The 26375-nt window shown below is 35.1% G+C and overlaps 2 protein-coding genes across 2 annotated transcripts; both read right to left on the bottom strand.

The window, feature by feature from the left end:
- Nucleotides 1-1750: 1750 nt before the first annotated feature.
- On the bottom strand, nucleotides 1751-8585 carry LOC132561846 (uncharacterized). The gene is made up of 3 exons (XM_060226554.1): nucleotides 8520-8585; nucleotides 3723-3899; nucleotides 1751-1947 (listed from the first exon to the last, which is right to left on the bottom strand). Exons 1-3 carry the CDS (start codon nucleotides 8533-8535, stop codon nucleotides 1751-1753), a joined length of 390 nt encoding a protein of 129 aa, XP_060082537.1. The 5' UTR covers nucleotides 8536-8585.
- A 284-nt stretch (nucleotides 8586-8869) lies between these two features.
- LOC132561845 (histidine N-alpha-methyltransferase-like) lies at nucleotides 8870-15832 on the bottom strand. Its single transcript, XM_060226553.1, has 6 exons — nucleotides 15751-15832; nucleotides 13529-13719; nucleotides 13106-13244; nucleotides 11944-12046; nucleotides 11115-11218; nucleotides 8870-8892 (listed from the first exon to the last, which is right to left on the bottom strand). Exons 1-6 carry the CDS (start codon nucleotides 15830-15832, stop codon nucleotides 8870-8872), a joined length of 642 nt encoding a protein of 213 aa, XP_060082536.1.
- Between the last annotated feature and the right edge of the window lie 10543 nt (nucleotides 15833-26375).

Below are 26375 nucleotides of genomic sequence, written 5' to 3'. Positions count from 1 at the left end.
GTCTTAGAAATGTGGATCCATTACCCTGTCGTTGAAGTACTAAGTAAGTTTTGTACAACAAGATACAAAACCAACATCAAGAGGACAACAAAATATCCCATAATCTTCAGCAGCAGCTGTCAAGTATGAACACGTATATATCATTTCATAAGTCGATCTAACAAGTAATCATTTCCTCGAATTTCACCAAGGATACATTCGTTCAAAACATTTAATTATGTACGCTAATAGTATCTATTTCACAAATCCCATTGAATATGGCGATGATAAAATATTTTAATTTTCGAAAGATGAACCAGGTCATTTTATTGAAAATGGTACTTAAGAAAAAGGCTTCAAAAGACGTCAAAAAAGGAAATTTTAATAATTGATATATTTGCTTAAGGGTGTATTTAAACAGAAATCAATGGTAAATAATACCTGTAATGGATATATTTTAGTTTAAAAAATATCTCATTTACAAAATGCAACAGAAGAAAATTCAAAGATAAACATTTCTCTTAATATATAGATGAATATATAATGACAATCAACATCTGCTTACCGTGATGGAAACAACACAAAGGTATGTTTGACCAGTTAACACAGGAACGGAGTTCATTCTTGATATTTTATCTCCCTCGTTACGGCCAGTGTCCCAAGTGTTGACGTGTTCCTTGCGTTCTATTTTTGCATTTTACAATATTTCGTAACTTAATATATAATGTCATGATCCAGGGGTCTATTGTTAATGTATGACCTTGACTTTCTTTTATAGTGTACCATTATTCACTTGTCAAACATATTAACTTCTTGCTAAAGGAGCAATTCGGAAAAGGTTAACGACACATGGGAATTCATCATAATGAAAGATCTCCACGACATCGCATTGCTTGGAGAGCTGATAGTATTGCTAAGACTTTATAGAGCAAAAACAACAATGTCATGACTTGTTACGTTGTAACATTGAAATAACGTTTAATGGACGGTGCATTTCATAGATATAAGTCCGGGCTTAAATATTATTTTAAGATTACCGAATTGTAATGAATGTTCCAGTTAATACAAGCGTGTGTATGCGGGTTTGTGCGAGTGTGGTGGGAGATACCTATAACGCAATAGATGATTGACAAAACAATACATAAATATACCCCAGGATCAGTCTGATGACATACATGCAGTCTGGTATGTGTTAGATAATTCCCTGTTTCTAAGACTCAAATATATATCATTAATATCATTACAGTCGTAACGGCCATTCAACACAAAAGGTCATGTAATTTATAATATGAACTAATATTAATTGTAGTACAAACTTAATTACGAATTGTATAAATTAAGTTAATCATATTCAAGTTAACTTAAATATACATGTAGATCTACAAACATGTTATATATTCACATCCAGATTGTAAACCCCGGTATCTGCACGCATGTATTTAATCTGATTGTGTAAATTCGTACTATAAACACTATATATTACTTCATTGATGCTACAATACGTTTTCCCGGTTTATGTCGCACCCGGAATTTAAAGTGCATGGTTACGTTAATTTTTAGCCAGTAATAATCAATAAACAGGAATCGAAATCAGTAATTACCTCAAGTATCTAAATTTCACCTCCTTTTGTTTTCCTGGAAGTTTTATTCTACATGCTTAATGATCAGTTCTATTCAAATGTCTTGGTGTACAACACGCTTTTAATGATATTTTTGCGAGCAGTACCTAACAAGGCAACAAATGCATCACCATCCTTCAGGAGTAACCTGATTAATTGACATTATCAGTGCTGCATCGACAGAAAATGGCGTTTTGCTGTTCATCAGTCCAATATTTCTCCAGACGGAGTCCAGCTTTCTGTATAATATTTCTTAGTTGTTCAAGAGTATGCTTGTAGCTATATCCATCACCTTCGTGTAGATAAAGTCTCTCTCCCTTCTCCAGTACCAGGTCGATGCCTAGACCAGCTGGAAAGGAAGACAAAAGTATTTATTTTTTTCCGATTGGTTAAAAAATATCGCATACTTGTATGTTTGTCCACCCTTTCTTTGCAATAATGACATTTTTGTTAATAGACCGATACCATTATAAAAATAATGAACAAGAGCTGCAAGGAAATTAACGATCATCAGAAATCAAATCCGTTTGAAAAGAAAACAGACTTTAGCAAGAAAAAATAGAAATGGCAACACACTTTAAACTTATTTCCCCTATACCATAACTATATAGCCGTCGAAATTAATTGGCTTTGCAATACACCATTCAGCTAAGGCTAAATCCTTCAAATCCTGCTTTTTCACCTGTATTTGATCCAAAATATAAAGCCTTCTTTCAAGGCAAGCCAAACACTATCCCATCATTTAGCATTCGAATTTCCGCTCTTTTACAAAACACACATATTGATGTCATTTGGAACGATAGAAATTCCACCCTGGCTCATGAATTCACATGAAGACACAGACAGTTTCACCTTTCGTTGATCCTTCTCGAAATTGCAGTTCAAATATGAAGCATTCTAGGTTACCTGAAAGATGTTGGTCTATATAATAGGCTACTACGCACTATTTCATTCATGTGTTAACTTACCCATTTAAGATTTTTAACATTTGTCTTCTATTTTTCGGTTTGTTTAATGTGATTTCTTTTTGGATCGCTGTGTGGTTTACCGTTTGATAGCCCCAATGACCTTTTATGTGTTGACGGGCCGTTAAGAATGTAATGATTATACTATTTTTCCCTACAAGAGGTTCCGTCATATTCCTGAATGATACCGACGTCCCTATGTGACTATATTTTAAAAAGTAGTTTTGTAACAATGCTTTGTGTTACTTATTCCGTAGCAGTATCGGGGAAATGATTGTTTAACAACGAATATGTTTCAAACAAAAGTAGTTTGAAACCCATTAAGTGTGTTCAGAAGGAGTCCAATTTTTGAGGAAAAATAGGGTTTTAAAGCAGAATTTTTAGCCAAGTTTTCTATGAAATTAACAGAAAATTCGTTTGAAATCCACTCATGCATTCAGGAGGAATTGCGTTTTTAAGTTGAAAATCAAACTGTTTTCTATTTAAAGGATAGGAGATAGGAAAAGCGATAGGAACACTAGTTACTGTAATAGATTTGCGTGTGACGTTTCGGTGTATGCACAGTCGCCTTCATCAGCCACATAACATATTCTAGCCCTGACATACGACGTGAACGAGATACTGAAATATTATGTAAACTTGGGTCGATAATAGTGTCACGAGATGGTAAACAGATCATATACCACAAAATACACAAATGTACTGTGATCAATTAGATTTTTTAAAATCTTGATCAGAGTTGTGAGAGACTTAGCAGTCCCCCTCGTTCCTGTAATTGCTTCTAAATACGGTCATGAATCATTTTAATTACAAATCTATTAAGTCGGGGAACATGTTGCGCTGGTGATAAAAGCTGAAATGTATTAACACTGTTTAATATCGAGGTCGGGTTATTTGTTATGTACGGTATAGAGAATCAACGATGAGAACACAGCAACATGTATTTGTTATGGCAATCATGAACATAGACCTAATTTTTTATATAGTGTATCAATGCCTCCTGTGTGATCACGTTGACATATGGGTCGGGTTTTCCATCAAAAGTGTCTTGATATCATCTGTATTTACCTTCTACAACCAAATGTAATAACAAACTGATGTATACAGAATTGTACGTTATGATATAGATATTGATGATATATGAAAGGCTATTACTTACGAACTGGCCATTTGGCAGCTTGTTTCGACTGGAGGTATACGTTTACATAACTCGTGCTGTCAGGCTTGGTGTCCAATGTAAAATCAACTACAAGATCCAGCATATCCATGTCGATCTCACTACCTTCCTCTTTATTCAGGCGTACAATGGCATTCCGTAAGAACGTCTGTGCTATAGCTATGGATGCAATATATGTTTAAAGTAAATATACTAGATGTACAAAACCAATAGTTTTAACTTTGTTTTATATTCTGTTGAATCTAGAAAGAGTTCGTGAGAAAAACCAAACAGGTAAATAAAATGTGTATTTAAAACAAAGCGTTTGGGGCGTGTTATAGAGTGATTATGACAATCACGCAAACTGCACAGCAAATGAACAATTGACATAATGCTTTGCGTTTTGCCGTTTTTACACACTTGTGATTACTTCTATCCGTCTTAATGAATATATTGAAGCTTTATATGTTCGTTCATTTGAATTTCTATAAGGTGACCCTGCATTTAGATTTGATGTAGTTATATGTGTAATGATTGAATTCATAAACGTTGCAGATGAACTTGTTAGAACATACACGAAGTCTTTACATAAGTAATAATAAAAAGATGGTAGTTATGCTTTCCTTTAAGTTCATAGCATGGTTCTAAATAATTACCAAATTATCAAAAAATTTAAACTCTCAGCGCGTGATACAATATTTTTAACAAAATCCATTGCCCTTCAGGCAGGGCGTAATAACCGTCACAGTAGACATCATTCCAAGATCATAAGAGGTGAGTAAATTTGGCATAGTCCTTTATGATAACCAGTTTTCCTTAATGTCTCCCATGGACACTGCTTCAATTTTGACCTTTACGTGAGCCTTTGACCATTTGAAAAAAAAGACGTTTGGGTTATGTCTTTGGCCAACTCATGTCAGTGACCATTGAAAACACGTTGCTACTACTTTTTGCTAGTAATCCTCTACATTGCTAGGGTGAAACCAGCTTCGTTGATTATTCAGTATAATGTTACCACTTGTGGTATACATTCAGCATTGTCATGTCGATTTCAGTCAGTTCAACATTACCATCAGGAAGGATGCAAAATATATCATGGCCTCTTACAAACAAACGTCAATGCCTGCTGTTAATTGAGCTAAAATCAGTGCAATAAAGTTTGAAAACAACAGATGGTAGTGATAAATCTGCCTTTGCGGCATGATATTCCATGGGCTGGTATTCCCATGTGCCAAGGAATACAGAAAATATAATACTAAATGTTAAGGCAAGTTCATGATATAGTATTAATGTCTTACGAATGAAAATATTTTCGATATTTCTATCACTAAGCCTTTGTATTACAGAGAGAGAGGGTTGAATATATACTGATAGGATAAAGAAACGCAGGGTAATATTTATTCCGATATTTTGAAAACGCGTTCTCCAAATAAAGTGAAACTTTGTGGATTGAGTAATTAGGTCATATAACACCTTGTCATGTAATGAAAATTTAGTCACGGTACAGTGCGAAGCTCTGGTAAATGGAGGAAGGAAAAAACAAGAATCTCGTACACCGTGTTGTTCTGGTCTCATGCAGCGTTGGTCAAGTCACTTTTCGTTAGTCTTTATACAGACCAACTGCTTCCCTAAAATTAATTGAGATTTGGATTTGTTTTAAGAATGGCACGACTCACAGAAGTTCAGAGGGGTCAGGCCATTCAGATGCTGATGCAAGGACAGCTGCAAAATCAGGTTTCTAGGCACTTTGATGTTAATGTATCCACCATAGAACGTCTGGTAAGACGTCTTCGGGAAACTGGGCGATTGGCCGATCGCTATATCGCCGTCTCCCATGTGCGTAATCGGTGTCTTACTGCCGTTGAGAGTGCACTTAATGTTCGTGGAAATCATGGGCGTCCTATAAGTTCAAAAACTGTAAGGAATCGATTACGAGAAGTTGGTGTAAGAGCACGTCGCCCCTACGTAGGTCAACACCTTACCCCTGCTTTACGTCAGCGTCGTATGGCCTGGGTTGCTGCACATGCTCCACGACGGTTTCCACTGAGGCAGTGGAGACAAGTTTTCTTCACGGACGAGTTTCGATTCTGTCGAACGTTTTACGGACGCTTGCGTTGTAAAGAGGGATAGGTTTGGGGGCGGTTCAGTATTGGTGTGGGGAGGAATCTCACACGGGTTAAAATAACAATTTGTTGTTACTTATGGTAATCTAACAGCAGTTAAGTATAGAGATGAGATCCTCCGACGCCATGTTATCCCTTTCTTACAGCAGCATAATCTAACCCTCTAGCAAGATAATGCTAGACCACACGTAGGAAGGATTTGCCAAGTCTTTCTGGCCAACAACATTCAATCACTATATTGGCCGCCATATAGCCCTGATTTGTCCCCGATCGAGCATCTTTTGGACAAGTTGGATATAAAGGTTCAAAAGCGCTAGCCACTCCCTGCTACTCGAGAGCAGTTGACCAGAGCTCTGATTGACGAGTGGGACAACATCCCCATAAGACGGATTAACGCTCTCATGAACTCTATGTCCAGAAGAATAAGGGCCGTGACCACAGCAAACGGCGGACACACAAGATATTGATGACTCAGTTCAATTTCAATTTCAAAATCATATTGGTCCATTTAATTTAATCGGTAGTACCTCTAAACCAATCGTCAGATGCAAAATACAGACTTTGGAAATTTTTAAGCTTTAATTTATCTGTAAGTATACAAACTTTCTTTTTAAATGAAGCCCGATATTATACTTAGTTTCTGGTTTAAAGTTCACCCTGCGTTTCTTTATCCTTTTAGTATATAACAGCTATCATTACTTTGTTTGAATATGTTCAAGCGCGAAGTAGATAGCTCGCGCTTCTGCCAAGAATATTGAGGCGTTGTTCGGTAGCCGGCACCCATTGGCTTTATCTTGTGTAACCATGTCGGAGATAACCCTATCATCTTTCGAACCATAAATATATCAATGTAGAAATATTTTATATGCATATTTTAACTGCAATTTCGAGAAGGATGAAAAAAAGGTGCAACTGCCATGGTCTGATTTAACACGTTCATGTAGTGAAATGACCGAATTTGGTCAATATAGATATTTGTGTTCTGCAAAAGAGCTGAAATTCGAATACCGAATGGAGGAATGGTCTTTGGTTTGTTTTGAAACACTTTATATATATATATATGTATATATATTTTGGGCCAAACAAAATTGCAAAAAGCAGAAATTGAAGGATTTGACTTGATTAGCTGAGTGGTTTATTGCAGAGCAAACTTATTTCGACGGCTTTATATTAATATATAGTTCGCTTGCCTCTACAAAGAGGTGTGTTCTGAAAAACTTGGAGAGCTAGCCTCACACCCTAGTGATGAAAAGTGTTAATCATTTGAAATATGAAGGTCTAGCAGATCCTTACAAAATGAAGCCGCAGTCTAATTCTGATCTATTTAGAGTTCTACAAAGTCTGTCCATCAGCTCCAAAACCAGAGTAGGTCACCACGTTTGAAATATTCAGAGCCCGAAGTGGAAGGAACGACAATTTCCTAAGAATTTGGTTTGCTCAACAACAGCGAAACAAAGAAATATATTTGGATCGTGATGTTGTCTATGCATATGACAAAAATGCATACAAACTTTTTTTATTGCGAAATTTTTAAATCCATTTTCGTCTGCCCAAATTTGGAGTCGATTCAGACATTGTTGTAGTTGAGTTTTCCATATCATACGTATTTTATGAACAAAATCTTAAGTAAGTTTTGTATAAGTGACATATTTCAGGAATCTTACATATATTGTAAAAACGACTATAAATGTGGTCCACATGGTGTTTTTAACGTCTTAGTGTCTTCTAATACATACTAATGTGATAATGATATTTTTTTGGTACACTATACATCAACGGAAGACCTCGATGTCGTTTTTTTATTGTTTTGCTTTTACTGGGTTGATCGACCCGGGAACAGCTATAGTAATTTTAAAGCATGATTCCCTTTATAGTAGCTAGTATCTTCGCTGCTTAAGAACTTAAGCGAAACTCGGACTGTAACATGCTAATTGGGTTAAATAGCTTGCCCATTACACAACCAAGATGGTACATATCGATTCGTTTACTGTGAACTCCAAGCAAGTCGCTGACCCTGGCCTAACTGCTGACCTTGACCCTGGCGAAGAGAACTCCTGATATGACGCCATGAAGGCCTAAGAATCGAATATCCGCGTATGCTTTAGTCACACACTGGTCCTGGCTTGATAGGACAATTAACTAATAATTAATTATCAATAATATAAATATTCATTAATATATTGTAAATATACTCCAGCCGACTCTGCTGACTCAAACTCGTTATCGAATAAAAAAAAACGATTAGTCAGAAGCGCTTTAAAGATTAAAATGACATATTGCCCTCATGTTTGTCAGCCGCCAATCCTATATACAACTGTTCAAACGAGGTATAAAGCGCGTTACGGTAATAAACCTTATAGTATTTAAAGTATATTTACAAATTGTTGACGTCATGTCACATAGACTTATAAGTACAATTAAAGTTTCTTATGATATCCACAAGATTTTTTTTCTTGGAAGCCTAGTCAATATATAGCAGTCCATCTATGTCTTTATTAGTTTGTTCATCACGGAAGGAAAGCACCAGTATGAGCCATTTTTTCATATTGATGTTTGACGAATCGGTCGAGTTATGACGTCGGCGGCTCACGTGTTTTGATTTTCAGTAAACCAAAGCCATCTTCTGATTTCATTGCCTTTATCAATGGCTGGAAATTGAAGGTTGATGGAAACATACCTGTTTTGTATGCCATTAAGATAGTGTTTCCATCTTGGGTGGTGTCAGCACTGAATACTAGTCGACATTCGTCTGCATAAAATAGTAATTGATTCGTTTGTTTGTTAGAAAATAATATTTATGATAAGTAATAAAACACCCATAGATAAAAAAAATAATGGAATATTTCAATGTAAAATGTCAATTCAGTGACCGCTTCTGATTTATGTCCTTTCTTGCCGTTTGTTGTCCGTTAACATCTTCATATTGAAGAAAATGTAACAATTTACATTAAGCTTCGATGGAAAAAATATACATAGATCATTATTGGTCTGGAATAATAATTGATACGACAGCGAGCAATGTAGTTTTCACAGTTCACAACCACGGAAACCTGAAATTTGAGAGATATCCATTTAGTTCTTATGAAATAGCGAAAACAGACTCTACTAGGCTAAATCCAAGAATGTCGCCTGTCTACAAATTTATTTGTTTGTTTTTGACAGTCTCAAAATCGAATGGGCACAAATAAGGTTGGAGGGGGGGGGGGGGAACCTACACATGAAATTTCAAGAAATTGCGATAACAATCTTGCAAAGTGAAAATTTAAGATGGCCTCGCCTTTCAGCCATTCTGATTTCTTTATCAGTCCCAAAATGAAACTGCCACATCCAGGGGCAAACAGGAACCTACATAGAAAATATTGTTCTTCACTTTTTGGAGGTGTTCGCGCATGAGTAATACATGAGGAGAAAGGTAATCGGGCAGACAACTTCATGGGTTAATGTTAAAATCAAGAAGGTGTTCTGGAGCGTGAAATACAGCCACGGTAAGTTTGAATGTGTTTATTTCACGTATATGGTGTGCTAATGAACAATTGAATGTGCATATGTGTATAAGATTGCGCATAGTGGTTGTTGATTGTGTTAAGGGAACAGGATAAGAGTATGTGATATCGAGTGTAGTGATGTGTATTGTTATGTAGCATAAAATTAGACATTACTGTATGGAAGAACAATAGTGATTTTGTAATAATACTTAATCATAATGTTGAGGACATACACTTGTAGGGATCATTATCTGTATACTGTAGCTCCATGTCCCGGTCCATATTCATATCGCTATGAGCTGAGCCGACGGTGAAATATATTGAAACCCTAAACAATTATATGCATATATGTGTATACCTTCAAGGACACGTGATTGTCTAGTTACCTGGCAGTAGGTATTGTACAGACTTGAGTCTTTGCAGGAATGTGAAGATATTATATATACCGCATTGTTGTTCATGGACATTATGGAGGTCCAGCAGTGTATTGTGGCCGTTGTGCTTCGGTTATGACACGTTATGACCCTATCTACGAGAAAGCTTCGGTGAGGTTGATTTAAGCGATGCCTCTCATTATATATATGAGAAACAGTGTCATGCAGCGCTTAGATATCTGTCAGGTGGAAGTGGTATGTGTGTGAGTCACTTGGGAACGTTAGGAATCAACTCATTGGAGGACCAGGAGAACTGTACTGACAATATTGTGCGGGGTTTCGTACCAGTGGAGCTCAGATTAGGATTTGGTAGACTTTGTGATAGTGCTATATTACACTTAAAAATATAGCAGGGTTTAGTAAGGGTGATATAATTTAGATACCATCATTGTGATACATTGTTATGAGCGTGAGTCCGTCGTGTGAGAGAGATTCATGTGTATGTAATTTTGTATATTTTACATAATCATTTCTGTAAATTATTATAAATGTAAAATTTGAAAGCTGTCATTTCTCTCATTTGTTGAGTATGGCGCAATATATCTCAGTTCAATTACGGGTCCTTTAAAAGAAATAGCGATAACTTTACCACAAGAAATAGAAGATGCCCAATTTTCTGCCATTTCTTTTTCCTGATCGGTCCTAAAATTAAATCGGCACAACAAGGCACCACGAATGGAAATGAAGAGAAACATCAAGTACTTAACAATAACAAACGTCATTGCAAAAATTCAAGATGAACGTCTGTCGGCTATTTTGATATTCTGATCAGTCCCAAGTTAAGTAGTAATAACTAAGGAAAAAGGCAAATAAAAAAATGTTTACTGACAGATGGAGGACGGACCAAGGACGTTCGGCGATTGAAAAGCCCACCATCTGTTGATTTGTTTAAATGGTGTCCCACATTAACGTTTAAGAAACGTTAAAGAAAAAACAATAAAATGTCAAACACATCCGACTAACACTAACGACAATTACATAGATAATATTTTTGTATCATAATATAATGCACTTAACTGCATGAATATTGTATTCACATTTCTTCATTTAATAACGGCCACTTAAAAAAAATACAGTAATCATCATGGCGTAATTTCTTGATCTAGTCAATTGTTTATGCTATTCATATTGGAATAAATGAGATCGGTGCATCATATTAAATCAGTAGAATTCTTTTTACAAAATATCGACATCATATCCATGCACTCTTGGCAATATGACCAAAATATACTTTTTGTGATATTTCCATTTTTTAGGTATAGGTAGGTATGTTGCACAGTTGTTGCGATAACTTTTGTCAAATATTTCGAACGTCCCATGCGTTTTATAGATATTTCCAAGATAATATCTTACCTGTCAATATTGTTGATATCTTCCTGAGTATATTCACCTGATCATCATATGACATTATCATTAACGTGCTGAGAAATAGGACGAGTTTTGGACCTTCAACGTTCCTGAAAAAAATGTTAAAAAATACTATGAATGAAAAGTATTTGTTTTAATGAACATAATTGACACGTCAACGAAAAAATATGATTTTCGTTTGACGTTTGATGCCCTATGCTCTATCGGTCAAACTAGTGTCGCCGAAACAAATGGGGCGAATTCCATACCTAAACATACCTAAACATTCCATACCTGATATGCATCGGCAGTTTATGTAATATCGCGGGAAGTAATTTTAATAATATGCCTGCCTTATTTGTGATAAAATGCTTGAATTTTTATGTGATAGTTCGTCCATCGACCGTATCATATTCTAATCTTCATTGACCTCTTTCTAAACTGTTGGATGTCTAAAAAATATCATAAATTACTAACTCCAAATGGGGAGGAGAATCCACAAAATTGTGTTTATTGCGAAAAATCCAACTTCTCCCTATAACCTATACAGATTCTACCAAATATTCTGAAATAGCTTCTTCCTTTCGAGTGCCAAAGGGGCTTGGTTAGACTCTATACCATTTCCTCAAGTGCAAAAACGAAAAAAAAAAAAAAAAAAACAAGAGAGCCTCGCTAGCTATTTCATGAGCGGATAAACGATATATTAGTCTTATTTAATTATAATCAATTTTCGATTAACTTAACACGAGCGAAACTAGAAATGTTAAAATCTAAATGTTTGCGTACGGCGAACGAAACCAGTAACCTAAATGTCAAATAACATCTCAGTACTTACCTCAGTTGTTCTATTCCTTGTTCGAAGTCTTTTGGTATGGGTGTTATATTAACAGCGGCACCGTATTCATTCGAAAGTTTCGACACTGATTGCAGAAGGAATTCTTAAAAATGAACACAAAAGTTACACTTCGAGTGTTGTTCACTTAATCAGGACCATCGTTGCGCATAGAATGTTAATAAAAGTTTGATTTAAGACAAATTTAAACTTTCAATGATGAAAATACCGTGATTAATACTTAATGTAAAGCAGCTGCTTTGTTTGCTTGAGTCATTTCATGAAGTGAAAAGTCAACTTAAGGTGAATTCAAGAGCCAGGGTGGAATTTTTATCGTTCCAAATTTGGTCAACATCAACATTTTGTGTTTTGTAAAAGAGCGGAAATTGGTGTAATGGTCTTTGGTTTGTTTTCAAAGAATGTTTGATATTTTGGGTGAAATACAAGTGGAAAAACATGATTTGAAGGATTTGTCATAAGCTGAATGGTGTATTGCGACGGCTATATAGTGATGGTTCGTTAGTCTTTGGTATAGAAGTTCATGATAAGTTATGAATCACATAGGCGTTTTGCATCTTTAAAATATCGCACGAGGTATAGCTTGTTCTTTTTAAATAATTTACATAAAACAAAAAATACCGAAAACATGAAAAGATGTACAGATCTATTTCGACGACACCTAAAATCCAAGTATGTAATGTGAAATTCTCAAGTGACAATATGGTATACAATAGCATGTTCTTGAATCTTGTTACTTGTTTTGATAACACTTTCTACATAATTGTCATCGTATGAAAAGAAAAAAACACATCAACCAACAGGGGGCACGACTAATTTCCATCGAGAGGCCTTTAGGAAAATCTTACCACCAAATGCAAAGAAGACTTTGTCAACCGGAGACTATTATTATTTAAGATCTTGTCCTGCGTATATTTCTACTTTGATGTAATTTCACATTCAACTATGTGTACAGTCAGTCCCCTTTCTTAGAGAATAAAGCTTTAATAACATGAGAACGAGGATGCTCTTTCAGTTCTGGACAAAGAAGGTGGTGTACAAAGTGGAAACAATCAAATGTGCTCATGTGCTTATTAAAAATATTTTCTAGAAGAGGGTATTGAAGATTTGTTAAAAGCTGTTTGGAGACGAGGACATTTCCACTTACCTTTTGAAATATCCACTGGATAAAAGGAACATTTTCCTTGCCTTTCAATCAGTTCATCTATACAAATCTTCGATTTGGAACAATTACCGCTTCCGATGTCAACCAATATTAATTCATTTGCAGGTCGAGGGATGATATCCTTCAAATAAAAAAAGAAAGAAGAAAATATAAAATGGATGTAACAGAGTATGAAATATCCTATTTCTAATAAAGGAATACAAGCAGTTGTAATGCATGTTTCAAAAAATACACATATTGACTGCACGGGGATGAAATCCTTCATCCACTTGTAAGACCCATTTTTTTGGTGCTGTCGGCACCGAGTTTACATGAAAAAACGACAAAGCTTGCCCATATTACCATATAAAATAACTATAACTTGTAGCTTTAAAGAAGTATTGTTTTTGTATTTCCTTTCCTTACCTGGATATGGGCCTGTAGAATAGACATTTGGCATCTTGTGAAATAGTTCTTGCCAGCGTTTTTCGTTGTACACTGATTTTGGAGTTCCGATCCAGTTTTGTCGTAGTTGTACCAAGTAGGTATGTACTTAGGTTTTGACATTAGTCCTGCCACCAAGACACCTTTTTGCGGAGTTTCTCCCATTCTACTACCTGTATAACACATATACACATTTTCACCTCACAAGAAAATGTGCTAATGAAGAAAAGTGCATACTAAACAATAATGTTATTACGCTTTTACTCTCAGTGTTATTGTGCATGCAGGTTGAATTCTTTATCGCTACCACCTGTTGTTTTTTAAACTTCATTTTACTGATTTTAAACCATTCATTAAACAAATTTTATGTTCAGTGGCAACAGGAATGAAATACATATACCAATATCGAATTTCACTCCGTAAAACCTGTTATTGGTCAATGGTCTCCAGACCATAGAGACAACCAAGGAGACGAAGTTGTCCTTGCCCGTATTCGGATGGGTCACACATACCTTGCACATTCATATATGTTGAAAGGCGAAGATATTCCTCGGTGCATAGAATGTGATGAGCCATTCACCGTTAAACATTTTTATTGGATTGCACTGACCTTCTGTCTACTCGAGAATGTTATTATCGTAACATTACATGTCTAAAAATCCTTGTTGACATCGTTGAGATTTGTAAAATTCTAGGTTAACTGAAATATGTTGGTCGATATAATATTTTATGTTAATATACCCATTTTTGATTTTAAAGTGCACCCTGAGAGGTCAGCTATGTTGACTTTAAAAAATAGTTCTGCACATAAAATACACATTGCCGACAACACACCTTTGGCTGAAAGACTTTGACCTCGTTTTCGGGCACCCAAACCTGTGACGTCATAAGTTCAACGCTTTTGCTGATGCAACCATATTGCCGTTACTGTGCTATATGTAATTGTGTTCTATTTTGGGATTTTCCGGAGTAATTTCTTTGTTTATTTACGTGAAAGAACTTCACAACTCGAAATATTTAAGGTAGTGAACGAGGGGTCGGTAATTAGCGCTTAAATTAGCTGAAATGGCTTCCTATCGAGGAAGGAAGCGGTGTGCAGCGTGCGGTTGTCCTATCACTAACACGGATGGGGTGTCGATGCATGCCGTCGATAAATAAAACTGTTGATTAATTGAAAGTATATTTGTTAGTTTGATATTTTTGTTATTAATTTTACAACTAAACACAAAATTGATAGGCTAGCCTATGGCTTGGGCGGTCATTGGAATATTATTCCTTCGTAATCGTGAACGCCTAATACACGGTGTAGGCCAAGTCGTGAATTGGTCTCGGGAATATTCGTCCCGAGAATTTTCGTACTACTATTATATAGTATAGAATATTAGAATTTATAGAATAAGTTATGCGTGTATAAGGTGTGTATGTTGTGTATATAAGGTGTATATGGGTTTTATACCTTCCAGCAGACGACGTTGTTTTAGTTAATTATTAAAGATTGTTAATATGATCATTGTTTTGTTTTGTTTTCAATTTTGCGATTGTAAAAATAACAATAAGATCACCAGTCTTGATTTGTAAACAGTTCACAGTGTATATATGTCATCTAAACTCATAATCACACCTGTGCCAGGCTATGTAATTAGCGCCTCTGTGGCTTGTAGAAACAATGGTGACACCTGTGAGGCGACACGCCTTTCGGCTAACAACAGACGCATACAGGTACTTGGTTAAAAACCAATCAAATCATTGTATAAACCTTTAAAACATAACATTTTATTACCAACACAGCGGAGGGTGTTATAATTGGTTGTTGACACCCTATCTATATATATCCATAGTGCTACGAAAATTCCCCCGGACGAAAATTCGTCCGTACGAAAATTACCGAAACCTCGTGAATGTATGCATAGTCTTGCACAATCGCGATTTATCGACGTCAGAAATTGTTGATCCAGACTTAAAGATAGTAAAATTAGTCCAAAAACGCATCCAATTTTATTTCGTTTCTTTGAAACGACGATTCACTGTTCGATGCATGCATTCACGACTGCTGGTGAGGCCCAGCAAAGTACGTGCCAATCTATGTTGCCCAAGCGATCGTCACTTTCCGAAGGGTTATTTTCCTCCTCACTGGATAAATCGTCTTGATAACTCCGGTTCAGTTCGGTAGGGCTGGATTCCGTCTTCAAAAATATCATCCACACCATAATCAGACTCCACAAAACTCATGTTCAAATCGCTATCAGTTGCGGTGTCTTTGTCACTGTCATTCATGTTGGCTGCCATTTCTGTTGAACTTAGGACGTCACGAGTAGAAGAGCCTCGATTCCGCGGAATTGACGATTATGCTAATGATGTCTGAGCGGACAGGTGAAAATCGACAACTTTGAGCTTTAATAACTCGACACTGGGGCGACGGATTTTGACGGGGTTTTCGTTGTTATTACTTTTACGGCATTCTTAACATTATAACATTATAAAATAAAATCACACTCAGGGTACGCTTTAAGCATTTATCTTTTTCGTTTTGGATTGTTAACTGTTATTTCCTTTAGGGTCGCTGTGTGTTTCATCGTTACATGACCCTGACCTTCAGTGAAGGTGTTGTCACGAGCATCAGGGGGACACAATAAAAAATGGAAAACTATAAAGTTTGCCCTGGCACGCTGGGTTTAGTGCATAGCCCAGTGCCCTCTTTTCTACATATGGCACATCTTTTATGTGAATTGCCACCATAAAAACAGAGATTTGTGGTAGTTGGTTGGATGACATAAAATCAGTGTAAGCATCATCTGCATCATTCGCCAGGTCATCTGGAGTGCTCATACCAGAGGTTTCATATAATTCAGACTGCAATGGTGTTTGCTTGAGGTACCGCTTGTAGCACTTTCCACATTCTACTGATGCTAATGTTCTCAGCAGTCAGCTGCTGGTGCAGCAAGTTATACTGGGGTAGATAAACATGTGTTACCAGAGCTCGGGCTCCTTGAGATGAATCTTTCAACCTGGTTTTGCATCCACGACCTATGTACACGTCTAGCATGATTATTAGTAAACTTGATGGGATATTTGCAGGAATATGAATTTAATACAGAATGTTTGACATCAGTGTAACTTTGTCTATAGATACTTAACAAAAATGGTATGAATATTTAATAGTATTACCTTTATATATCTCAGTAAATTAACATACTTGCACATTCAGGTGCCGGACAAGGTTATCATTTCTGGCCTCATTTATGAATTATTAGTTTGAATAACTAATTTATATCAATTATTGTTATCATTAATGATAAACGAAGAAAAGTGAAATGACGATAACATGTTGTCAGTAATACTGACTATTTAATCATTGTTAAGTCTTTATAATACAAACTTAACTGCCAGTTGGTCTTTAGAGGATAGATTTCTAGTGCAGAAAACATCATATTAAGTTATACCTACTGAATTTAATTTCAAAACAGATACAAAATACTAAATGTTCTTTGGTACTACACAAAACTGGAAAATATAGCCGTATTTGGCAAGAAAAACAAAAACAAAAAATTTGAATCTCAATGATTATGGCAAATTATAAGATAAGTATGTTCAAATTGTTAAAATATATTTTACCGGTTTTGAAGTCACTTGAAATTTATTCAATAGAAGTTTGTGAAAGAAATGACATTGACTTACATTCAAAGTCACACTAATTAAATTTGTAAAACCATTTAGACGACCTCTTCTCATGAACTTAAATGCCTAGTGTCGTGATATTTGAATGGTATAGATATACCAGATAAGAGCTACAGGGACATGCAAGGTGCGAATGAGCTAAACTTTGTTTAGAGAACGTCTGTTGAAACTGATCTCTATCTAAGACGCTGCTGGTGCAATCATCAAATCAATTGAACTGGTGTTAAATAAAGGTAAGATAAAAAATTTAAAATCCTTTGAAGTTTTCTTGTATGCCTATTAAGTTATTGCTTATTATACTCATGCACATTTTCTATTTTACGCTAGTATATTAACTCATTATTGATTGGAACTGCAACATTTTATTTTTGATAAAATCATTATATTTGATTATACCAGTACCGTTTCAAATCAGGATGATGTTAAGTCGCATTGATATATGAATTTTCGCCTGGGCCATAGATACTAAGAGACTGCATACGTATAAAATGGAAGAAATCAAGATTCTATATCACCAGAAAAGTATATATACGATTTTATACAACTTGACTCTGGCATATGCATCATAATTTATGCAGCGGTGATCAAAGTTTGAGATCGATGCAAGTATCTATAGACATTACACCGAACGCAAGATGGAAAGAAGCGTTGTTTTGTTATATTTCTCGGGTAAACGAGACACGAAGATTGCACTTTCAAGTGCATACAAATAAGTACATCTGTAAAACAACGTCTAGAGAGCTACGAGGCCCTTGGCCTCTTGTTTAATATTGGCTCTTCAAAACTACCGATAAGACTTTAATGGCGACATAGTTAGCAAATGTCGAGAATTCAGTCTGTAGCAACCTACAGTCTTTAAGAACTGTTCAAATGAACACAAGTGATATGTATTCAGTGAAAGACGCAGTTGATACCCTATATAAATGACATATAACTTACCTTAGTTCATACCGTAGCCCACCCGTCGACCAGAACGACTTTGCCTGTTATATTGATAGAGTCTATATACTATCTAGACATATTATAAGGTTACAGTTGTGACGAAAAGGGTTTGCCGAGTTGTTAATAGCCAGTAAGAATTTATATGGCCATAACTTAATATAAGAATGTAGTTTATGAAAAAATTAATGCAAATGGCAATGTCTTATTCAGATAGGATGTATGATATTCGTGTTTTGGGTATTGTTGTGTAAATACCAATGTAAAATCAAATATGGCAGAACTGGTTGATGGAGAAGGGATATCAGAATAGCGAATTATTATTATTATTATTTTTTTTTTTTTGCATGAGCATTCCTATATTTAACAGAATTATACAAAGTGACGTGAATTCAACAAAAACACAAAATATGTACCCTCTAACATGATATTTAACAAACCTCAATTCAGTTGAAACCACACCTGATTTGTCAAGCAGAACGGCTATGCAAGTTTTACTAATACTGACAACATTTATGTTCATTGTATATCGTATTTATACAGCTGTAGCAAATAATGAATTGTTTCAGTCGTGATTGTTATCCTCTCAAAGATAAGCACAGCTGATTTTATTGCAAGCAATGCATAATTTATAGATATTATTTTTGATGATATGATACAGACAGGACATGCATGTAACTGAAACCGTATTCTAATGTAACTAACAATATCTAAAACGTTCCTCTTACTATCATATAGCCAAATAACTTTGATCATACAATAGGTATATGGTATAAAACACGCATATGCAAATGTAGTATTCAATCCGGTAGAACTAGTCAATAAAGGAAGCACCACCATGCAATATCAGAAGTGAATTCAACTTCAGCAAGAGCAAACAGATATTCTATACATTGCAAACATGGATTATCATTATCATCATTGTTACACACTTAACGACCCGTCAACACATATTATGCTCACTGTGGGCGACAATAGCGCTGTCTTCGGCATACAGCGGGTCACGTACAATAATAAACCAATATAGAGAACTGTTGTTTTCTTACACACAAATAATAACGGGAAAATTTGTAAAAAGTAAATAACTAATAACCAGCATTCATCTCATGATTGATAAAAAGTTGAATTAAATATGGAAGGATATAATTTTTTTCCAATTATATTTTGTCTTAGTTTTAGAGTTGTTCTAAACTTTCAATATTGCCAGTGTATATCAAACATTAGACATTAAAGCCTTTCTGTCTCATACTACATCATCAAGCAATGATTTATTGATGTGAGACGTACAGATTGGGCAGTCATAGTTTAGTTCATAGTGGTTATGATTATGGTTGTTTAGAGTTTGTAATAAACATTGTCTAGGGTTAATATATCTATGGCAGTAAAAAAGATGGTCTTAATGAAAATTATGATTTAGAGAGCTGGCTGAATTCCTTTGCTGACAGAGAATGATATTTCATTTTCTTGGTCCTCCTTTTCTGAAAAATATGTTATTATTACAAGATGGAGGATATGTCCTAAACAGAGTTTTTTTCAAAGTGCCGTACAGAGTGAATATCATTTATGATATTAATTTTTTTTATCAAAATTCAGATATCTTGTTTGGAAAGAAACTCTCCACATAGTTCACAGATCAATAGGTTCAATAAAGATTCTATTATTTCGAAGTTGATACATTGACTCTTCATAATTGTTACAAAATAGTTGGATATCAACTACGTATTCAGGTGTTTCTTTAAGATTTTGTACATTAAGATCATTCTATGTTTCTCCTATTGTAATCTAAGGACATCCAATCTAGCTCTGAATATAGTTTTTCACGTGAGGTACCTCTGTGTAACCCAGGTATTAACCATGCAGCCTCAAGATTTATAGATTCTAATAGAGTTTTAGTATCGGCTGGACAGTTATCCCAGACAATATCAGCATATTCTAAAATTGGCCTAATATGGGATCAATGTCATATTGAAATGGAATTTATGTCCAATTCATGTTTAAAAGTCTCAGAATACTATTTTTTTCGTTTGTTTTTTTATACATAAAATCTATGTGCTTATTCTATTTGCTATCCCTACTAAATACTTAACCAAGATGCTTGTGGTCTGAAGATGTTTTGACTAGTTGATTGTTGAAATTAACATCTCGAAGGTTTGGCATGATTTTCTTTGTAAATTATTATTATTATTATTATTACATTCTTAACGGCCCGTCAACACATAAAAGGTTATTAGGGCCATCAAATGGTAAAACAAACAGCGATCCAAAAGGAAACAAAATTAAACAAACCAAAAGGTAAAAGACAAATGTTAAAAATCTTCAATTGGTATGTTAATGTTAATGTCATGGTTTATTATATAGACCAACATCTTTCAGGTAATGTAGAATTTTACAAATCTCAACAGTTTCAAAAAGGGATTTTAGACAGGTACTGTTACGATAAAAAACGTTCTCGAGTAGACACAAGGTCACTGCAGTCAAATAAAAAATCGTCTAACGGTGAATGGCTCTTCACATCCTAGGCACCAATGACTAGCTTCGCCTTTCAACATATATGAATGTGTAAAGTATGTATGACCCAACCGACGACAGGCAAGGACAACTTCGTCCCGGTGGTTGTCTCTATAGCCTGGAAACAATTCACCGGTAACAGGTTTAACGGAGATAAATTCGGTATTGGTATAAGTATTCCAATCCTCCTGCCACTGAGCTTTTAAACTTGGTTTGAAATTGGTTAAATGCAGTTTAAAAACAACAGGTGGTAGCGATAAAGCTTCCGTTGCGGAACGAACTGCTTTTTTCATTGCCTGGTTTTCCCATGTGCCAAGGAACCCAGCAAAACACAATACGAAAGTTAAGAGTAAGTTCATAATATAGTATTAAGGTATTATGAACTAAAATATTTTCGATATTTCTATTGCTAAGAGTATGTAGAATAGAAAGAGGGTCTGAATTGATAACAGTTCTCATTACTTTGTTTCTTTGAATGTATTCAAGGGTGAGGTAGATAGCTCGCGCTTCTGCGGAGAATATTGAGGCGTTGTTCGGTAGCCGGTATCCATATGTTTCATCTTATGTAACCATGGCAGCAGCAACCTTATTATCTTTTGAACCATTACTATATAAATGTGAAATGTTTCATATTCTAACTGCAAGTTCGAGAAGGATAAACTAGAGGTGTAACTGTCTGTGTCTGATTTAACCATTTCATGAAGTCAACATCAGGTGAATTCATGTGCCAGAATGGCGCTGTTTAAAGAGACACTTTTCGCAAGACTCGGGATCACTGCCCTGTGTTACAAAATTAACCACTTACAATCTAGGATTGACGATATGGAGCAAACCTCTCGTCGTAACTATCTCAAATTTCTGAAGAAGAGAATGAGAGTACTGACGAGGACAGTCGTAGCCACAGAGTAGGTCCAAGAAATAAAATAAAAAACCCTCTCGACATAATTGTGAGGTTTATATCTTACCGCAACAGACCGGCAGTTTATCAGGCCGGATTTCCACTCTTCCGTAAAGACACCACCACTCTCAATGATGCTATTGATGATTCAGTGCCTTCAAATAGTTCACCTAAGACAGAGTTCAAACTCTCAAGTGAACAAGCTATACATCAACAAAGCTCTCACTAAAACTAGATCATTACTGTTTACTAAAGCAATGTTTCTAGCAAAAACAAAAAGCCTTATCAGGTACCTGGACATCAGATGGAAGGATCGTTATCCGTGAACATAATGGAGAAAAAGTCCATTTCACCAAGTTTGATGAGACAGTCCACGCTCTGCTGTTCATAACCCCAAAACTGGTTAATATGATACCTGTCACTGAAACCCTATAACCTGTCAACTTTAGACTGTGGGTCTGCATCCAGCCCAATAAATCGCCGTTAGTTGCATGCTTAGTTGTCACGTGACATCCATGGGACACCGGACATGAATATACTGTACAAAATGTTTGCGTTAAAAATCTTTGTATTTTAAAAATATTCTTTTGACTTGGTACATGCACATAAGTTCAGACTTTTGATTAATTAGTAGCTAGCTCTGCACACCATCACAATATTTGTAACTTTACTGCATAGAATTTATTTATCATCAAATTGTTGAATTTAACCTAGCTGTTGGTTTTCGTTTGCTGTGCATTAATTCCGTAACGTAACAATTGCATATTGTAAATCTTGGGGTAGTCACTATTAAAGTCTAAAAACTGTTACCTTAGTGCTGTCACATAACTGTTAACACCCAAAATCTTCATCCTAAATGTAACGTTTACTATATGCATGTAAGAATTAAAAGTGTATATGCAGCAATTCAAGTCATCCTGTAAAAAATATTTCAAATCCTGTTCTACGACACGTGTAACGAACCAATGTTTACGAATTACATTGGATCGCCTCAATTCATTATCAAAAAAATATCCAAATGGTTTACTTTGACGACGAAATATGCAAAATATAAATGTTCATGTGTATTATCCAAAAGTAATTCTGTGTATGTTCAAGTATATGCACACCGTTAAAGTTGATGAAAACTTTCAAGTTTTCCTTTTGTTCATGTGTTAATCTATATCATTTCATATGTGGTTATTACGACTGGCTCTACCATCCAATGGAAGTTTTGGTAGTCTATTTTCAGACATAGTCTAAGTCAACTAAGTGTTTGTACCTAAAGATAATTTGAAGTACGTATGGAAGAACATAAATAAGTAAGAGTAGATCTGTTGGACGAAAGTGAAGGCATGCGTTGTGAGATATTAGAGAATTGTTGTAATATGTATGTGTATTGTATATTGCCTGTATCTTAAAGTATGTTGTCTTCTTTGTCCCTGTTTGTATCTGCATTTTCAAATGGTGATAGCTTTAACAACCAGCAAAAAAAAAAAAAAAAAAAACATCCTACATAATTACACAAATGTGCCCGGTTAACTTTCGATTTCACGTTTGTGTTGTTATTGATCCGGCTAAACCCCCTTTTTCGACATTCAAGGCGCATGTGAAAGTAAAGGAATTTTTTTCATCACAACTCACTACATTGGTATTACAGTAAAGCACTATAACGATGGTCTCTACTGGCTGGAAAAAGATGACGACGCCGTTGTTGATCAAGGGTTTAGGGATGTTTTACCAGATCTGGAATCACATGGTTTGACAACATATCATGGACGATTCACACTTCACGTTCGCAACAGCCTGTCTCAATGAAATCCGAAGACCGATATATGTTATAACACAAGAGCGTGACGCAACAAGAATAGGGCGCTGGCTGCCAAAACGAAAACGCGCCCTAGTGTACAACAACGAAGCTCAGCGTGCGAAAAGCGAGCAAGATTTAACCAAAGGGGCCAAGTCACTATTTGTCAAAGTAGATACTATAACGAAAAAATGCAATATAGTTTTTGCTTGTGTAACCGTGTAAGTTAAAGGATCCGGCTGACAAACAACATCAACTTGATTATCACTCAATTGACTTGATATTGCACACGGTAAAAACCCTAAACCAACAAGTAAATCAATTATAACTTCACTAACAGTAGCATACATCGAAATGGACGATTCTTTTTTACCACAACGCAACAGGAGCAGCACGCACCTTCTACATGCTACTAACTTTACGGTGCGCTATAATATTATTAGCGATCAATAACACTGGATAACCCAGACATTATCATTACGTAACTTAACACCGATTATTACAACAACAGTTTTGTTTTACAAAATATCACATGTATAATATGTACATGTACATAATGAAAATTCCTTTTTCACCAATAGGGTACCAAAGAGATTTACGCAAACCACTCTTAATGCTGTTATCAGTGATTATGTTTATAGTTACCGAACATAAACAATTCACCCTTCCCACTACTTTAAAACACAGGCCAGTGTAGCAAACATCGTAAACTAGGATTGAGTTATTCGGACTGCTATATGGAAAGGGGGAATCACCTGACGAGAATTTCCAAATTGCAATGTTGGGAAAACTCTAGGTAGAGACTAGCTAGGCCTTTTTATACATTATCGTGAAATCAGCACAATACCATTGTTGTTGCTTTGGATATGCTATCGGAACATGCAAAAATGTAAATAAAGCATACATCGGACTTTATTTTACCTGCTTGTATGCATTGCAACTTGTTTGATGAAATTAGAATCCGGCATCTATCTACCAGAAATATTAAATCGCCGCATTATATGCTCAGCAGTAGGACTTTCATTGATTTAAGATTAGAGGCAGAATAATGCATTTTAAAGTAACATAGGTTTGACATTTTATTTGTCAGGATAAAATAATGCAATTCGCAATTCAGTTTTTAAAGATCGAAACCTCTTCTCATGAACTAAATCGCCTAGTGCCATGGTATTTGGTCTTTATATATATATACACCAGATAAGCGCTACCGGGACATTGAACACCTTATTATCAATTTATTATTTATATACGGGATCAGCAAATGGTTATAAATCATGTGACATAAATGCGATAAGGAGTTGTTATGTGCAGGCAGCCGATATAACTGATACCAGCATCTTTATGAAAGCATACCAACGTACGTTAAAATAAGAGCAAATAGCCACTGTCATTGTGGTAAAAATTAAACATTAATATGTACTTTCTGAATAATTTTCTGATACGCGTCACCTTAACATAAATTAATCTAATTTATTATGACTATATCGGATTCTTTGGTATAATTGGATATTATGTATAATTGCTTCAGGTTTCTTGACGTTTGCTAAATGTTTATAGCAAAAACAATCGATGATGGAATATCAAACCTGGGAAATATGTCACCATTGGATAAATATTACATAAGTTCGCTGCATCTGCTTACCTAAATTTCACTCCTCATGGTAAACCAACACCAAACAACATTGAGATAATATGATTAATGATACATGTATGCTCCAATAAAGGATATTATAATTATAAATTATATGGAAATAATATGTCTGATGTGTTGACATATCTTGTCGACGTTGCATATTTAACAATATCATATAGTTCTTTTAAAATTATTTAGCATAGAATATTGATGGATCTTTGACAAATAAGGTGATGATGTAGTAGCTGTTATAAAGTCAGAACTACTAACCACAATTCATAGTACTATCAAATCTTGTGATCTGGTTTACTCAATAAGTACAAGTATTAGTATGTGGATTTTTTAATATCTTAGAGCACTTTACCAATTCTGAACATTCTCTCCAAAAACGAACATTTATTCCTTTACACTGTACACCACCATACCACATTCTAAACTGATAGAACGCATTCGTTCACTTGATATCAACATATTTGGAAGCCCTACATTTAAGAAAGGGAAACGATGACCTAAAACGCAAAATGATTGTCAATTTTAACACACGTGATCCATTTGACCTTGACATAATTTATATTGTTTAATCATGATATCCTAAAACCTAAAATACAGTATCATTGGAAGGAAATTTTGAAGCTTCACATAATTCAAAATATAAAATGTAAAATCCCTGTATCCGATGGATTTACATTAGGATTGGAAAAAAGGAATCTGGTAATGAGAGATTGTTTAACGATATTAAAGAGAAAACTAATGATACACAGACTAATTATTTGTTTACCAATAGCGGATAAGCGAAGACAAATTATGAAAACAGTTGTCCCTTAGTTCGACTTCATAACATCGCATTTACAAAATTATTCGGTACATTTGCAAATCGAATTATATCAATTAAAACAATTAATAGGAGAAAGTCTTATATCGAAAAAAACAGAGACTTCTAAATGATATTAAGCACTGTACCGAAAAGCAATATATACTCTAGATCTTATTTTTATTGTTCACTTTGTAAAACCATATTTCAAAAATAGTAACAATATTGAAAGTTTGACATTTTTCATCATGATTCCAAGTGTTCTTCAAATCATCTATTTCGATTTTATGAAAGGTTGCCGTCAAAGCGACTAATAAACTCAATGCATTTTATCATTGTGTTTTGATTTGTGTGCATATATCCTTATTATCAAATTAAAAATAACATGTAGATTCTAAGTATTGAAGTAAATATTGTTCACTGATTAATTCCAAGCATGCTGATGATAGCTTACATAGTCTACATTGAAAAAAAAATGTCATTAAATAAAGCGATAAAAAAAACGTTCTATTTTTTTCTTTAAATTTCTGATATGCAAACATTAACAACTTCAGGTGTATGATTGGAAGATAGTGATGA

Source organism: Ylistrum balloti, unplaced genomic scaffold (assembly GCF_031769215.1).
Source record: "Ylistrum balloti isolate Yb309-2 unplaced genomic scaffold, AGI_CSIRO_Ybal_v1 Utg371290, whole genome shotgun sequence".
In the NCBI taxonomy this organism is placed as follows: domain Eukaryota; kingdom Metazoa; phylum Mollusca; class Bivalvia; order Pectinida; family Pectinidae; genus Ylistrum; species Ylistrum balloti.
This window is presented reverse-complemented; position numbering and strand designations above follow the sequence as displayed.

Bases quoted from the DNA above. Each gene is read 5' to 3' on its own strand.
- LOC132561846 (XM_060226554.1), bottom strand. The intron at 1,948-3,722 runs GTAAGTAATAGC...CTTCCTTTCCAG, and splicing joins AGCTGCCAAATGGCCAGTTC to CTGGTCTAGGCATCGACCTG.
- LOC132561845 (XM_060226553.1), bottom strand. From the start codon at position 15,832: ATGGCAGCCAACATGAATGACAGTGACAAAGACACCGCAACTGATAGC. The intron at 11,219-11,943 runs GTAAGTACTGAG...CATTTTTTTCAG, and splicing joins CAAGGAATAGAACAACTGAG to GAACGTTGAAGGTCCAAAAC. The intron at 8,893-11,114 runs GTAAGATATTAT...CTCAAATTTCAG, and splicing joins GATATCAACAATATTGACAG to GTTTCCGTGGTTGTGAACTG.